The sequence below is a fragment of the Oryzias latipes genome, chromosome 12 (genome assembly GCF_002234675.1).
Source record: "Oryzias latipes chromosome 12, ASM223467v1".
Lineage (NCBI taxonomy): Eukaryota > Metazoa > Chordata > Actinopteri > Beloniformes > Adrianichthyidae > Oryzias > Oryzias latipes.
The window spans coordinates 12,856,222-12,868,704 of NC_019870.2; the positions used below are offsets into that span (position 1 = coordinate 12,856,222).

The 12,483-nt window shown below is 43.4% G+C and overlaps 1 protein-coding gene across 4 annotated transcripts in view; it reads left to right on the forward strand.

Annotated features, from left to right (window-relative positions):
• The window catches only part of ric1 (RIC1 homolog, RAB6A GEF complex partner 1), a 35,135-nt gene extending 22,975 nt beyond the window's left edge, over positions 1-12,160 (forward strand). For 2 of the 4 annotated variants that reach the window (XM_023960513.1, XM_023960516.1), the window contains 23 exons: positions 987-1,132; positions 1,242-1,378; positions 2,393-2,484; positions 3,043-3,131; positions 3,330-3,474; positions 3,578-3,626; positions 3,809-3,976; positions 4,077-4,289; positions 5,055-5,093; positions 5,176-5,286; positions 5,398-5,487; positions 5,585-5,745; positions 7,208-7,346; positions 7,435-7,551; positions 7,626-8,033; positions 8,119-8,430; positions 8,575-8,733; positions 8,831-8,967; positions 9,053-9,327; positions 9,453-9,665; positions 9,763-9,940; positions 10,023-10,211; positions 10,307-12,160. In XM_023960513.1, the coding sequence (XP_023816281.1) occupies positions 987-1,132; positions 1,242-1,378; positions 2,393-2,484; positions 3,043-3,131; positions 3,330-3,474; positions 3,578-3,626; positions 3,809-3,976; positions 4,077-4,289; positions 5,055-5,093; positions 5,176-5,286; positions 5,398-5,487; positions 5,585-5,745; positions 7,208-7,346; positions 7,435-7,551; positions 7,626-8,033; positions 8,119-8,430; positions 8,575-8,733; positions 8,831-8,967; positions 9,053-9,327; positions 9,453-9,665; positions 9,763-9,940; positions 10,023-10,211; positions 10,307-10,622 (3,883 nt within the window). In that variant the 3' untranslated portion in view covers positions 10,623-12,160. The remainder of the gene's footprint in view (positions 1-986; positions 1,133-1,241; positions 1,379-2,392; positions 2,485-3,042; positions 3,132-3,329; positions 3,475-3,577; positions 3,627-3,808; positions 3,977-4,076; positions 4,290-5,054; positions 5,094-5,175; positions 5,287-5,397; positions 5,488-5,584; positions 5,746-7,207; positions 7,347-7,434; positions 7,552-7,625; positions 8,034-8,118; positions 8,431-8,574; positions 8,734-8,830; positions 8,968-9,052; positions 9,328-9,452; positions 9,666-9,762; positions 9,941-10,022; positions 10,212-10,306) is intronic. The other 2 variants (XM_023960515.1, XM_023960514.1) reach the window with 2 other exon arrangements.
• Positions 12,161-12,483: the final 323 nt, after the last annotated feature.

Here is a 12,483-nt window from a genome sequence, read left to right on the forward strand (position 1 = left end):
GCTCAGCGCAGTGTGGAGGGTGAAGGATAGGGCATCCTCCGTTGATTTGTTTGCTTTGTAAGCGAACTGGTGGGGGTCGAAGGTTGGAGGAAGGCAGTCTTCGATGTGTCCTAGGAACAGCCGTTCCAGATACTTGGTGATGACAGGAGTCAGTGCAACGGGACGGTAGTTCATGAGGCCGGCTGTGATGACTTTTTAGGTATTGGGATGGAAGCCTGTGCTAGCGACAGGTTAAAGATTTTTGTGAAGACCTGGGAGAGCTGGTCGCCGCAGGCCCGCAGAACCTAAACAGGAACTCCATCAGGTCCAGCCGCTTTCCTCAGTCTTGCAAATGTGTTTTTAAACTGTCACAAATCATTGTAAAAAAAAAAAAAAGTAACTTTATTGTATTATCCTTTTTGTTGCCCACTTTCTCTCCTTTTCTTTTTGTTGGCTGAGTGACAACTATTAGGCTCCACCAGCCGTCTTTTTTGTCTTGAATTTTTGTAAAGTCTGTCTTCTGTGTTCTCCTCAGCTTGACAGAGATTACAGGGTAGTCATCGGAATGGGAGCGCTCGCTTGGCATTTCACAGGCTCGCCTTTGATTTGGTACAGGAGATGAGTGGGTGTCTCCTGCTGTGAAGCGGCAGTGAAGGAGTCTGCCTCCTCCACAGTGCGCTGCGCTTACACTCTCTGCTTCTTGTTTCGCTTTTAATTTGTCAGTGGCGGTGGCGTCGGGCCTCTCGCAGTTCGTCAAAAAATGGCAAAGTTGTTCAGACACAAACACAGGCATGATTGTTCTCTTGTGTGTTACAAGACAGTGAAACGAGGCACTGGCAGCTACATCACAACTGCTCGGTAAATCGGCTCAAGCACAGCTGGATGATGAATGGTCCACTGTTTTCCATCTCTTTTTACCTAGCACCCATTGCCCTGTTTGTTCTGTGTTTTTTTGTTTGGAAAAGGTTTGTAAATGCTTAAAGCTGTGTTGTCTTTTCTTTAAACAGTCTGCAGTCCCTCCAAGAGAACCTTCTGGTTTGTACTGCAGATGGGTACCTCCATGTTTTGCACTGGGATGGACAGGGCAGCAACGGCCGCAAGGCCATTTGCCTGTCTACAATCCCCCTTTCCTTAGATCTGCAGTCTGCAAGAGGTTAGAAAACCCAACAGCAAATGAAATTTAAACGCTCCAAACTTGTTTTCAGCATTTAACTTGGAAGAAATCACTTTGTAATGTTCATTCGTCATGCATCTGCTTGCAGCCGGTCCATCTCTGGATCTGGAGGGAGTTTATATTCGCTGCATGGAGTACTGCGTGACCCTGGACGGCTTCGCTGTGGTTCTCAGTGACGGGCGGCTGGGCTTCATCACACCTCTGAGCAACACCATCATCGCTGATGTAAGGTTACTTATAGGAAATATCTCCGCTTTCTGCACGAAAGCATAAATGTGAGGGGAAAAAAATCGCATTTTTGTTGCTCCAACATAATGTTCATGCTCCAGTTAAGAGTGTGAAAACACTTCCACTTAAATGAGCTTCTGTTCCACCTCTTGAACACACACTGTAGGATACTTGAAAACAAACAACTATGATTACAATCAAAAGTTGTATATAGTCTGACTTTTTCCAGCTGAGTAAACATTTTAATAACCGGTTTGTCGAATCTTTTCAAGAAGAAACTGACTTTTAGTCATTAATGTCACAAAATATTCTTTAAACCTTTTCCATTTGTAGGGTTTTTCTTATAGTTTGGCAGGATAAAAAAAGTGACTGTTAGTGCTAGAAAGGGTCTTAAAGATGCATTCCACTAAAAATCATGTTTTTGGTGTTTTTAACATGTTCTTCTGGCATTTTTCCCACAATGGAGGGGAAATTAAGCTTAAAATTGTGTTTCTGAGGTATTTTTTTATTCAAATCGTTGAGCACAAAAAACAATCATTTAAAAAAAGCTTGTAGCAGTGATCTTAGTGCTACGATCGGCAAGCCACCAGCTCCCTAACAGATAGCTCCATTATTGCTGGGTTGGGGTTGTGACGGGCTGTAAGCTAGCGAGAGAGCATGTAAACAGATGGATGATTGGAAGTTGGGGCGGGCTTACTTCACGACCCAACAGTTCCCCCTACATCTCAGAGGTGTATTTCGAATGTACTCCTGCCACCCTGCAGAAGCTATGTCCTAGAAAACAACTCAGTTTTTTTTTATTTTGGCAGAAAACTGCATAATCAGGGAGATGGATCAAAAGATGATCGGAGTGGGACTTTAAAACCGCACTGTGGTTGCCATTTCTACCATGCTTTTAAAATATTAGCATTTGTAAGCTGGCCTGTTCTTAACACATGTACCACATTGCTAACCCAAATGCTAACACTGTTCAGTTGTTTCAATCTAAAACGTGTGCGTTTGTGTGTCCAGCAGCTGCAGGGCGTCTGGGCAGCAGACGTGAGTGACGGCACCTGCGTGGCTGTCAACAACAAGTACAGACTGATGGCTTTTGGCTGCGCCAGGTCTGTGCAACTCTCTCACATTGGGGCTCCACATTGACTGTACAGGATCGGGTGTGTTTGCTTGCATTAGTGTGATACAGCAAAACCGAAACCTGTGAGGCCTGTGTCCACTGTGAGAATGTGTCCTTTTCTGTTTGTTGAGCATATATTGTGTGTGCTTGTTAGGATTTCTGTGAATTATCGACGGTTTTGTTGGCAGGAAGTTCACTTTACCCCCATTCAAAATGTTTTGGAACTTTTTTGACTCTTTTTTTTTTTTTTTTTCTTACCCCAAAAATTTTAATAAAAGGGTTTTTCTGCCCAAATGCCTTTAGAATAGAACGTGCTTAAAATAAAAATACAAGGAACTTTTTTACTTATTTTGATTCATTGTAAACAAGTACACTCTGACTAACTTATTTGCAAAAACAAATCAGAAAGGCTTTAAAAATAAACTTTAAGTATATTTGTTGTCAGTTTTGTTGTCAAAGAGAAAAATCAAGAATGTTCATGAAATAACTAACCTGCCTTCATCTTGATGTAAAATCGGTTGCTAAATATATTTTTGGTGATTTTCAGTGGCTCTGTGTTGGTCTACATGATTGACACCACAACGGGATCCATGCAGCTGTCCCACAAACTGGAGCTCACACCCAAACATTACCCAGGTATCAATCACATTCTACCCCCCACTCTCTGCTTACGTATTTGTCATCTTGGACTGCGCATTGCCCCCCGTGTCAGACGTTTTGCCCTGATGTTTTCTCCAAATGTCCTCATGATATTCTTTAAAAAAAAATCCAAAAAAAGTCCTTCACGACAGGAATGCATGAATCTAAAACAAACCTTTATGCCTTCCCGTTTAGATATCTATAACAAGACGGGTGCTGTTAAGGTAATCTGCTGGTCACCTGACTGCAGCGTTGCCATGGTAACATGGGAATGTGGTGGCCTGTCGTTGTGGAGTGTGTTTGGAGCGCACCTCATCTGCACTCTGGGAGAGGACTTTGCGTAAGTAGGCACAAAAACGAATCCGGTCCAGAATGGGTGAAGCACTTGTTGTTAGCAGATGATTTCAATCTTTGAGGTCCTTTTTTTTATGTCTTTTTATCAGGCATCGTTCTGATGGTACCAAAAAGGAGCCACTTAGGATAAGCTCTATGGTATGTCAGTGTATCATGAAAACTTTCACACACAAAAAAATATAAGTAATAAAGATTGGTTATTTATTATGTGCCTTTATTTTATTTACAGTAATGCTTCATGTGCATTGAAGCTTTTTCTTGAACACGTGACGATTTTGTAGTTTATGAAAAGACAAAAATGTTCCATCTTTTTTATTTAGAGCTGGGGAGCAGAGGGCTACCATTTGTGGGTTCTTCCTAGCAATCAGGCGAGGAGAAGAAAAGAAGAACACAGCATGGAGGAGGATTCACCTCCTCATCCTTTCCTGCGGGCTGGAATACTGCAGTTCCACTTCATTAAGAGTGCACTCACAGTCAACCCATGCACGGTGAGGGTTACAGGAGGAGCTCGCTGCTACACAAACACACAAAAACACACAAACTTATTCAATATTCATGTTCTTTTCGCTCGCGCTTTTGGACACACAGAGCAACCAGGAGCATGTGTTACTCCACGGCGAAGACCGCCTCTACCTGACCTGTGGTGACCCCACACAGATCCACAGCACCTCCGACGCACACCCCCGGGCTCATCTGCACCCGCACGACGGCAGCCCGCTGCACCAGCCCGCCCACCCCGACTCCTCTCTATCTCAGGGACTCAGCACTTTATTAGGACACAAGCATTGGCACGTGGTCCAGGTGGGGAGGACCCCCTCAGAGGCTACTTTACTGTATGAATGTTCAGGGATTTTATCTGCAAACAGCCGAGATGCATTAAGCTTTATGCATCATTGAAGGCAGGGGTGCTCATTATGTCGGTCGATCGCAAAAGATTTATGGGTAGATCGTGGGGCATTAAAGATAAATGACCAAAAAATATATATTTATATATATATATATATATATTTATTTCTTTTTTCTAGAGAAAAAATCTGTCAGCAAATCCTCATCCTCACAGTGAAGAAGGTTACTTAGTTAACAAACAGAGCGTCCAATTAAACATCCTCTGATACAAACGTCAATGTGCGTGTTTAAATACACTAAGTGTGCATTTTTTCCTGCGGCCCCGCTTCATGCCCCCTTGTTTTCATTAAAAAAAACACCATCTGTTTTAATTATGTATTAGTACAAAAATAAAATGAATGCACACAACAAAGCTATTTCTTCACAAAGATTTGTGTTCTCTTAAAGTGTAGTATTTGAATTAATAGTACATAAACTTAGTATATATATATATATATATATATATATATATATATATATATATATATATATATGTATATATATATATATATATATATATATAATATAATATAATATATATATATATAAAAGTGTGGGCACCCCTGATTTAAGGCAATAGAGAATAATTTTAAATAAGTTGCATTGCTTAAAGTTGTGACTTTGATGTCATTGTGTTGTAAAGTTACACTTGCTTCACTCTTTTTCTTTATTTTTTTCTAGATTCACAGCACATACTTGGAGAGTAACTGGCCTATTCGGGTGAGTGCACAAAACTTTGTGTGGAAAACCATTACCGTAAACAAAACACCTGAAATCCTGTTTGCCTGATGTGTGTGGACAGTTTGCAGCCATAGACACAGCAGGCCAGTGCATGGCTGTGGCAGGAAGGCGAGGATTTGCACATTACTCTTTATTCACCAGGAAATGGAAGCTGTTTGGGAACATCACTCAGGTATGGCCATTCTGGGATAGGAAATATTGGATTTGCTTCATATGTCTGCACAGCCGTTTGGCAGAGCTTTGTCAAACTAAGTGAATAAAAGGAGCTTGTTTTTTTCTGAAGGAACAGAACATGACGGTGACCGGAGGTCTGGCTTGGTGGAATGATTTTGTGGTGGTGGCCTGCTATAACTTCACAGACCAGCAAGAGCAGGTGAGACAGACACTCTTCAGTCAGAACTGCTAATAAAACAAAAAATCCTTTCTTATTTAAGTTGAGATTTATTTTTGGGTTTTTTCTCCATCCATAGTTGAGACTCTATCAACGCTCGTCCAACCTGGACAACGCCTTTGCCTCGGTCACAAAGCTGCACGCAGACACTCTGTTGCTCAACGTCTTCAGAGACATGATCATCCTCTTCAGGGCCGACTGCTCGATTTGCCTCTACAGCATAGAGAAGAGGAATGAGGGGTGAGGGCTTTCATTCACATGGTTCCAGGCTTCTTCGAAGCTGTTGTGGTCTGTCCTTTTTACCATTTATAGCCTCACCTAGAGTGTGTCATAATATGTCTGGTTGATTCTCTTGGATGTAGTGTAAACCTTTTTTGTCCAAACCTGCTTTAATTGACCTTCATCTCCCCCATCTGGTAGAAGGAATAATTACAGAAATGGGAAAAGCTTGTGCCAAACCACAGGGGATTATCTTTAGGTCACTGAATTTTATTTTCTTTTTTATTAAATTCATCTAGATATTTTCTGTAGGCTGTCTTAGCTAATCTCCAGTAAAGCAGTTGAAAGGTAACTTTGTAAAACTACTTTAAAGAATCAGTTTGCAGATCTAAAGTCAGATCTAAAATCTTCCTTGTATAAATATTTGAATCATCTTTCCTCCTTTTATGTTTGTTAATTTTTCTTTAGTCTTAAATAAAATTGAGAGGTGCCTTATTAAAGACCCACTCCAAAGAAAATTGGGTTTTTGGTGTTTTTACGACGTTCTTGTGGCCTTTCTCTGATAATGGAGGACAATATTTGTTTTAGAAAATTAGGCTCAAAATTACATTTCTTAATATTTCTTTGTTAAAACCGTTGTGATTGAGTAGCAGATAAAAAAAAAGAGTTTGAAACAGATGCACTGCACAGGCAGCTAGCTCTCTGCTCCATTCTAAAGCACAAGTTTTATTGATTTTTGCCTAGAAACAGCATCATTATAATTAAAAGACCACTGGGAACGCTTTTACAATAGATCAACAAATAGTCAAAGAGGGACTTTTACCTGCTCAAACTGACATTTGTTCCAATCTGACTCTATCAGTGGTGTTTTAGGAGAACTAAACAGACCATCAAACTTTGGCATTTGTTGTTCAAACACCCGAAAAAATGATTTATTATTATTATTTATTTTTTAAAATCTGTTACTTTAAAATTCTGTTATCCCATAAGGCTATAAAGTGCAGGACAATAATGGGCTTTGAATTTTAACGCAGTTTAGAAGCTATTTTTTTAAACGGCATATATGACATCACCCAAAATTAAAATGAACATTTTACGAAGACTATTTATGAATCCACTGTGTTCTGATGAAGAAAACTTGAATAGTTTATTAAAAATAAAATTTCATACTTTTTTCCCCCCAGGAAAACATTGTTCAAACCCAATGCATTGTGGTCTATGTTGGCTAATCTAGTGAACATCATTGCACACTAGCTTTTTGCAGGGACTTCTGGGAACTTTCCACAGCACTGAATTTTAGAATTGTATATTTGGACAGGTCTATAAAATGGCGAACGCCAGACATAATGCACTAAGTAGTACACAGCTAACATGTTTGTTAATGAGTTATCTGTACTAAATCCCATGATGAGGCTTCTTTTTTAAACAGAAAAACGCCTTGTTTATTTACCTTGTTTATTTAATCATGTACTTTCTTTTCCAGTATTAACCAGTCAGCCAGTGTGGAGTTGCTCCAGGAGGTGTCGATGTCTCGGTACATTCCTCACCCAGCGTTGGTGGTCTCTGTCACTCTCACGTCTGTGCGCACAGAGACAGGGATCACGTTGAAAGCCCCACAGCAGGTAGCACAGAAACCAAAAGCTCAGCTTTAACCATAAGCATGTCGGTGGAGTGTCACATTTCTGCATTTGCTTCGTGTGTCTGTGGAAGGCCTGCACGGCAGAGAGCATCATGTTGAATCTGGCTGGCCAGTTGATCATGCTGCAGAGGGACCGCTCGGGACCGCAGGTACGAGAGAAAGAGACCCCGGCGATCAACAAGAAGCTGGTAAGCCCGAACTGTCCTCCTCTTTCAGGTCTCTGCAATTTGACCTTTTCTTCTAACAGTTTTTCCATCTTTAGCTACCGTTCTCTCCTCCTGTGGTGCTGGCTCAGTGTGTGGAAAACGTGTGGACCACCTGTCGCTCCAACAAGAAGAAGCGCCACCTGCTGGAGGCTCTGTGGTTGTCTTGCGGAGAAGCGGGGATGAAAGTGTGGCTGCCGCTGTTCCCCCGAGACCATCGCAAGCCGCACTCGTTCCTCTCCAGAAGGATTATGCTGCCCTTCCACATCAACATCTATCCTTTAGCCGTGCTGTTTGAGGACGCTCTGGTGCTGGGGGCAACTAACGAGACTGTGCTGTATGACGGGCTGCAGGGATCCTCTGAGCCACTAGAGGCGCTGTTCCCTTACTGCACAGTGGAGAGGACTTCCCAAATCTACCTCCATCACATCCTGAGGCAGCTGCTGGTTCGCAACCTTGGTGAACAGGTGGGAAAACCTTAAATCTGTGATGTTACTGCTCTGTGACAATTTATAAAACGTATATTTTTTGTTTATTTGTTTACTCCTCCAGGCTTTGATGCTGGCTCAGTCCTGTGCGTCTCTGCCCTACTTCCCTCACGTCATGGAGCTGATGGTTCACGTTGTCCTGGAAGAAGAAGCAACGTCACGGGAGCCGATACCCGATCCCCTGCTCCCCACTGTGGCTAAGTTCATCACAGAGTTCCCCCTCTTCCTGCAAACTATCGTTCACTGTGCCAGGAAGACTGAGTACGCGCTGTGGAACTACCTGTTCGCCGCGGTGGGAAACCCCAAAGATCTGTTCGAGGAGTGCCTCATGGCTCAAGACCTGGACACAGCTGCTTCCTATCTGATCATCCTGCAGGTAGAGGCTGCGTTTGAGGAAAAACTTTAAATATTTGAAAGTTAAATACTTTAAAGTTTGGATGAAATACTAGGACAATGGGAGATTTATCTTCAAACAACTGAACTAAGGATATCTTCCTCTTCTTCTTCTCTTCCACTGCAGAACATGGAGGTTCCAGCAGTGAGCAGACAGCACGCCACTCTTCTCTTCAACACCGCACTCGAGAAAGGAAAATGGGATCTCTGTCGGCACATGATCCGATTCCTCAAAGCCATCGGCTCAGGAGAGATGGATACTCCTCCTCCAACACCCTCTACTCAGGTGAAGAAGTCCAGGAGAATCTTATCGGGGATCAGTGGTTGGAACAAAAATAGAAATATAAGAGTCTTGAATATCGTGCATGTGTGTCTTTTTATAGGAACCCAGCTCTACCGGAGCCTTTGAGTTCTTCAGAAATCGCAGCATCAGCTTGTCTCAGTCAGCAGATTCCATCTCAACTGGGAAGTTCAACCTGCAGAAGACTTTCAGCATGCCCACTGGGTCTTCTGCCAAAGGGTAAAAGCCGGCTTTCATCTAAAAGATTTGGGATCATTATCCTTTTGGCTGTGGCCTCATCTTCATTGTGCATCCCTCCTGCCAGTGCGGACTGCGCTGAAAACATGTACATCGACATGATGCTGTGGCGTCACGCCCGCCACCTCCTGGAGCAGGTCCGCCTCCGGGACCTGGGATGCTTCTCAGCTCAGCTGGGCTTCGAGCTCATCGGCTGGTTATGCCGCGAGCGAAACCGCGTGGCTCGAGTGGAGGATTTCGTTGCGGCTTTGAAAAAACTTCACGAAGATTTCCTGTGGCCGTTCCCCGTTATTCCTGTGGGAAGCCTCAGTTCCCCGCTGAAGAACGGACGCTGCCGACCAGGTCAGAGGCCATGTTTCCTTTAAATTTCTTCCATATTGAAATGGAGAAAAAAAGCTACACCAGTTATTTTTTTAAAGGTATTTTGAGCATTTTTCATCTAATCTTCCATGTCTTTATTGTTAAAGTGCTGAGCACACAGCTGCTGAAGTCTCAGTCTGCAGACAGCCTCCTGAACAGTGACATGGACACAGCGCCCCCTCTGGCAGTTCCTATAAACCATACCTGGACTGACAGCCTGGGGCAGAGGTCCAAAGACACGGACACAGCTTCGTCTGCCCACTCCAACCCAAACCCTCCACAGACGTACGATGCCTTCCTGTCGCTGGTCACCAACAAAGGTAATGATGCCAGAGCTGCTAAACTACAATCAAAGCTTTGTTTTTATTCATCAATGTCTTTTTTTCTTCTTGTTTTTTTTTTTTGGTCTGCCCATAGTGGAGGAGTACAGCATCGGCTCAGCCACAGACCTGACAGAGACCAGCTCCATGGTGGACGGCGACTGGATGATGGTCGACGAGAACTCCTCCACGTTGAGTTTGAGCCAGGCGGAGCTGGAGCACATCTCCATGGAGCTGGCCAACAAGGGGCCGCACAAGTCTCAGGTGCAGCTCAGGTGAGGATGTCTGCTCTTAACTTTCTGGGGTTATGTTATTTTAAAAAGCAGAGCGACCTCATTTAACGCCGTCGTTCCTCAGGTACCTCCTCCATGTGTTCATGGAGGCGGGCTGTTTGGAGTGGTGTGTCGTAATTGGTTTGATTCTGCGAGACACAAACGTCATCAAACAGGTGATCAGTTTTCTGGACAACCCAGAGGTACCTGCAGAAACTGTGCAAAGCATCCGGAAAGGCTTGCTGGCCGTGGACGCGTGGGCCTCCTCTGACAGGTCAGAGTGCTTTACTTGCTGTTTTGGGATGATTTATAATCTCAGATTATGTCAGTAACTCTGCATTGCGTGCTGTCAATCCCTCACCTCTGCAGTCTGGGATACAAACCGTTTCTGAACCTGATCCAGCCGCAGCTGCAGCACCTGATGGAGTCGACGTCTGAGCAGGTGCAGCCTGAAGCTTTCCAACCTGCCACCCAGAGCTCCAAACTCAGCGGTCCCGAGGGGCTGGGAGGAGCCGCCGCACCTCGGGCCGAGGACAGCAGAGGAGGAGCAGCCCCTCTAGGGCTGGCCCTGCCCACCCTGGAACCGGCAGGAGGTTATAACCGTGCCCCTTCAGAGGGCTGTCCGTCTGAGCAGTCGGAGGTGCAGGGAGATGAGGAGGGAACCTACGACTGCACCTTGTCCTGAACGCTAGGGCTGCAACGATGTGACAGGACTGTGTGAATGTGTTTGTGTGGCTCCTTCCTTGCAGCTCCTTCCTTCACCTCAGTATTATCTTCATTCTGGCCCTTTGTTGTCAAGTTAAAGCCCTGTGGATTCCCAGCATCCCTCCCGTCTGTCCCACTGATCGGGTGGTGGGCTCGTTTAGTGGGTTTTTAGTTCTCCATTAGGTATTTGAAAGCTGCTGAGCAGCAAATAAAAACACCGGGATCTATTTTTTTTCTTTTATGTCCTAAACTTTATAGTTTCATCAAATAATACAAAGAGGTGATCTCAAAGAGCATTGCCGTAGAACAAAGCTTCATTAGAAGAGTGTCTGAGCCTGAAACCAACAAGCACAAGAGGTGTTTTTGTACTTCAGTACCTCATGGTTTTACAATATTTTTATACCTTTTCAATATTGTAAGGCTGTTTTTTTTTTCCTATCAACTCTCGGTTTTCTCTGTAAAAACTGTTCATTCTTTTGCAACACTATAAAGGACACAGGAGTTTATGTGAGGAAAAACAGTTCAGACCTTTTTATTTTTTGTCACTTAGCATATTCTGAACGTTCATTAACGCCATTTGGAGGAGTTTTTGGACCTATTCCACACTCAACATTTGAAGTTCTAATTGATCTGTTGTCTTCTGACAGCTGCTTCTCATTCAGTGCACAGGCCGAGCGTCTGCGTGGCTTTCTTGTATTCATGTGTCGGATCACCTGCCGTTGATTTTCCTTGTATTATTCCTTATTTATTGGCACAATAGCTGAGTGACAAACTTAGAAATTATGAATTCAGATTTGAGTTTTTGTGACTGACAACGACCCTTCCCCAGCTTTTGTCCATTGAAAAGGGGTTGGTTTTGTTTCTCAAGCGCTGACGGGTGTGTCTGATGCATCAGTATTATATCGTGAAATGCATGTGAAATGTTACTCGAGCTTTATGTTTTTATGTCGACTCATCTCTTACTGCTGACCAAAACACTTTTTCTTTTTTTCTGGCTGAGTGTCTTTTAGGCTAAAACGGTTCCTGAATGTCTTTTAGTGTCTCGGGAGCATCACTAATTCTGGAGCCGCCTCCACCACCACCACCCCCCTCCGAACAAGCCTGCAGCCACACTACGCCGCTCCACGGCGAGCTTTACTTGACTTGAAAACGGTAACTTGACGAACCAAAGACGTAAACGTCCAGAGGCCTTCTGTTGAAACTCGACTGAACGGTTAAGTCGGAGAGAACAAACCCTCGCCCTCCTTCTGAACTTATGCTCACGGCATACAAGACAGTTTCCTACGGAAATGAATAATGCGGATCTATCTCTGCGGGGGGGAGGAGTCAGGAGTGCATCATGGCGCTCCCTCCCTGATGTGTACAATGTTAAAGTATTGCCTGTTTACTCGGCAGGCATCGTCAATGCAGTGTAAAGCTACTCTCTTGTACATTTGCCTTTTCTACTCATATTTGGTTTTCTACTTCATTTTTTTCCCCGTGTACATAAAATCCAATAAATTATTTTTAAAATGTAAAGTCTGCCTCTCTGCCTGCATTTATGCGACATTATAATGCATGCAAAGATCAGCCTACTGTTATGAACAAATAAATGACTTTTTTTTTCAGAAGTGAGAAACCTTTGCTTAAAGTATTTGCAAAAAAAATTATTTTTGATGCTTAAACCTTTATTCAACAAGCACAACAATTTGACAGCAAAAGCTTTCACAGATTTTCGGACAGAGGTCTGAAGACTTTAATGCACTCGTGCTCTGGTTTTCATTCTGGAGTTTCTCCCTTAAGCTTTAAGAACAAATAACCTTTTATTTAAACTCTTTATTTAAAAAAAAAGGAAAATTCCA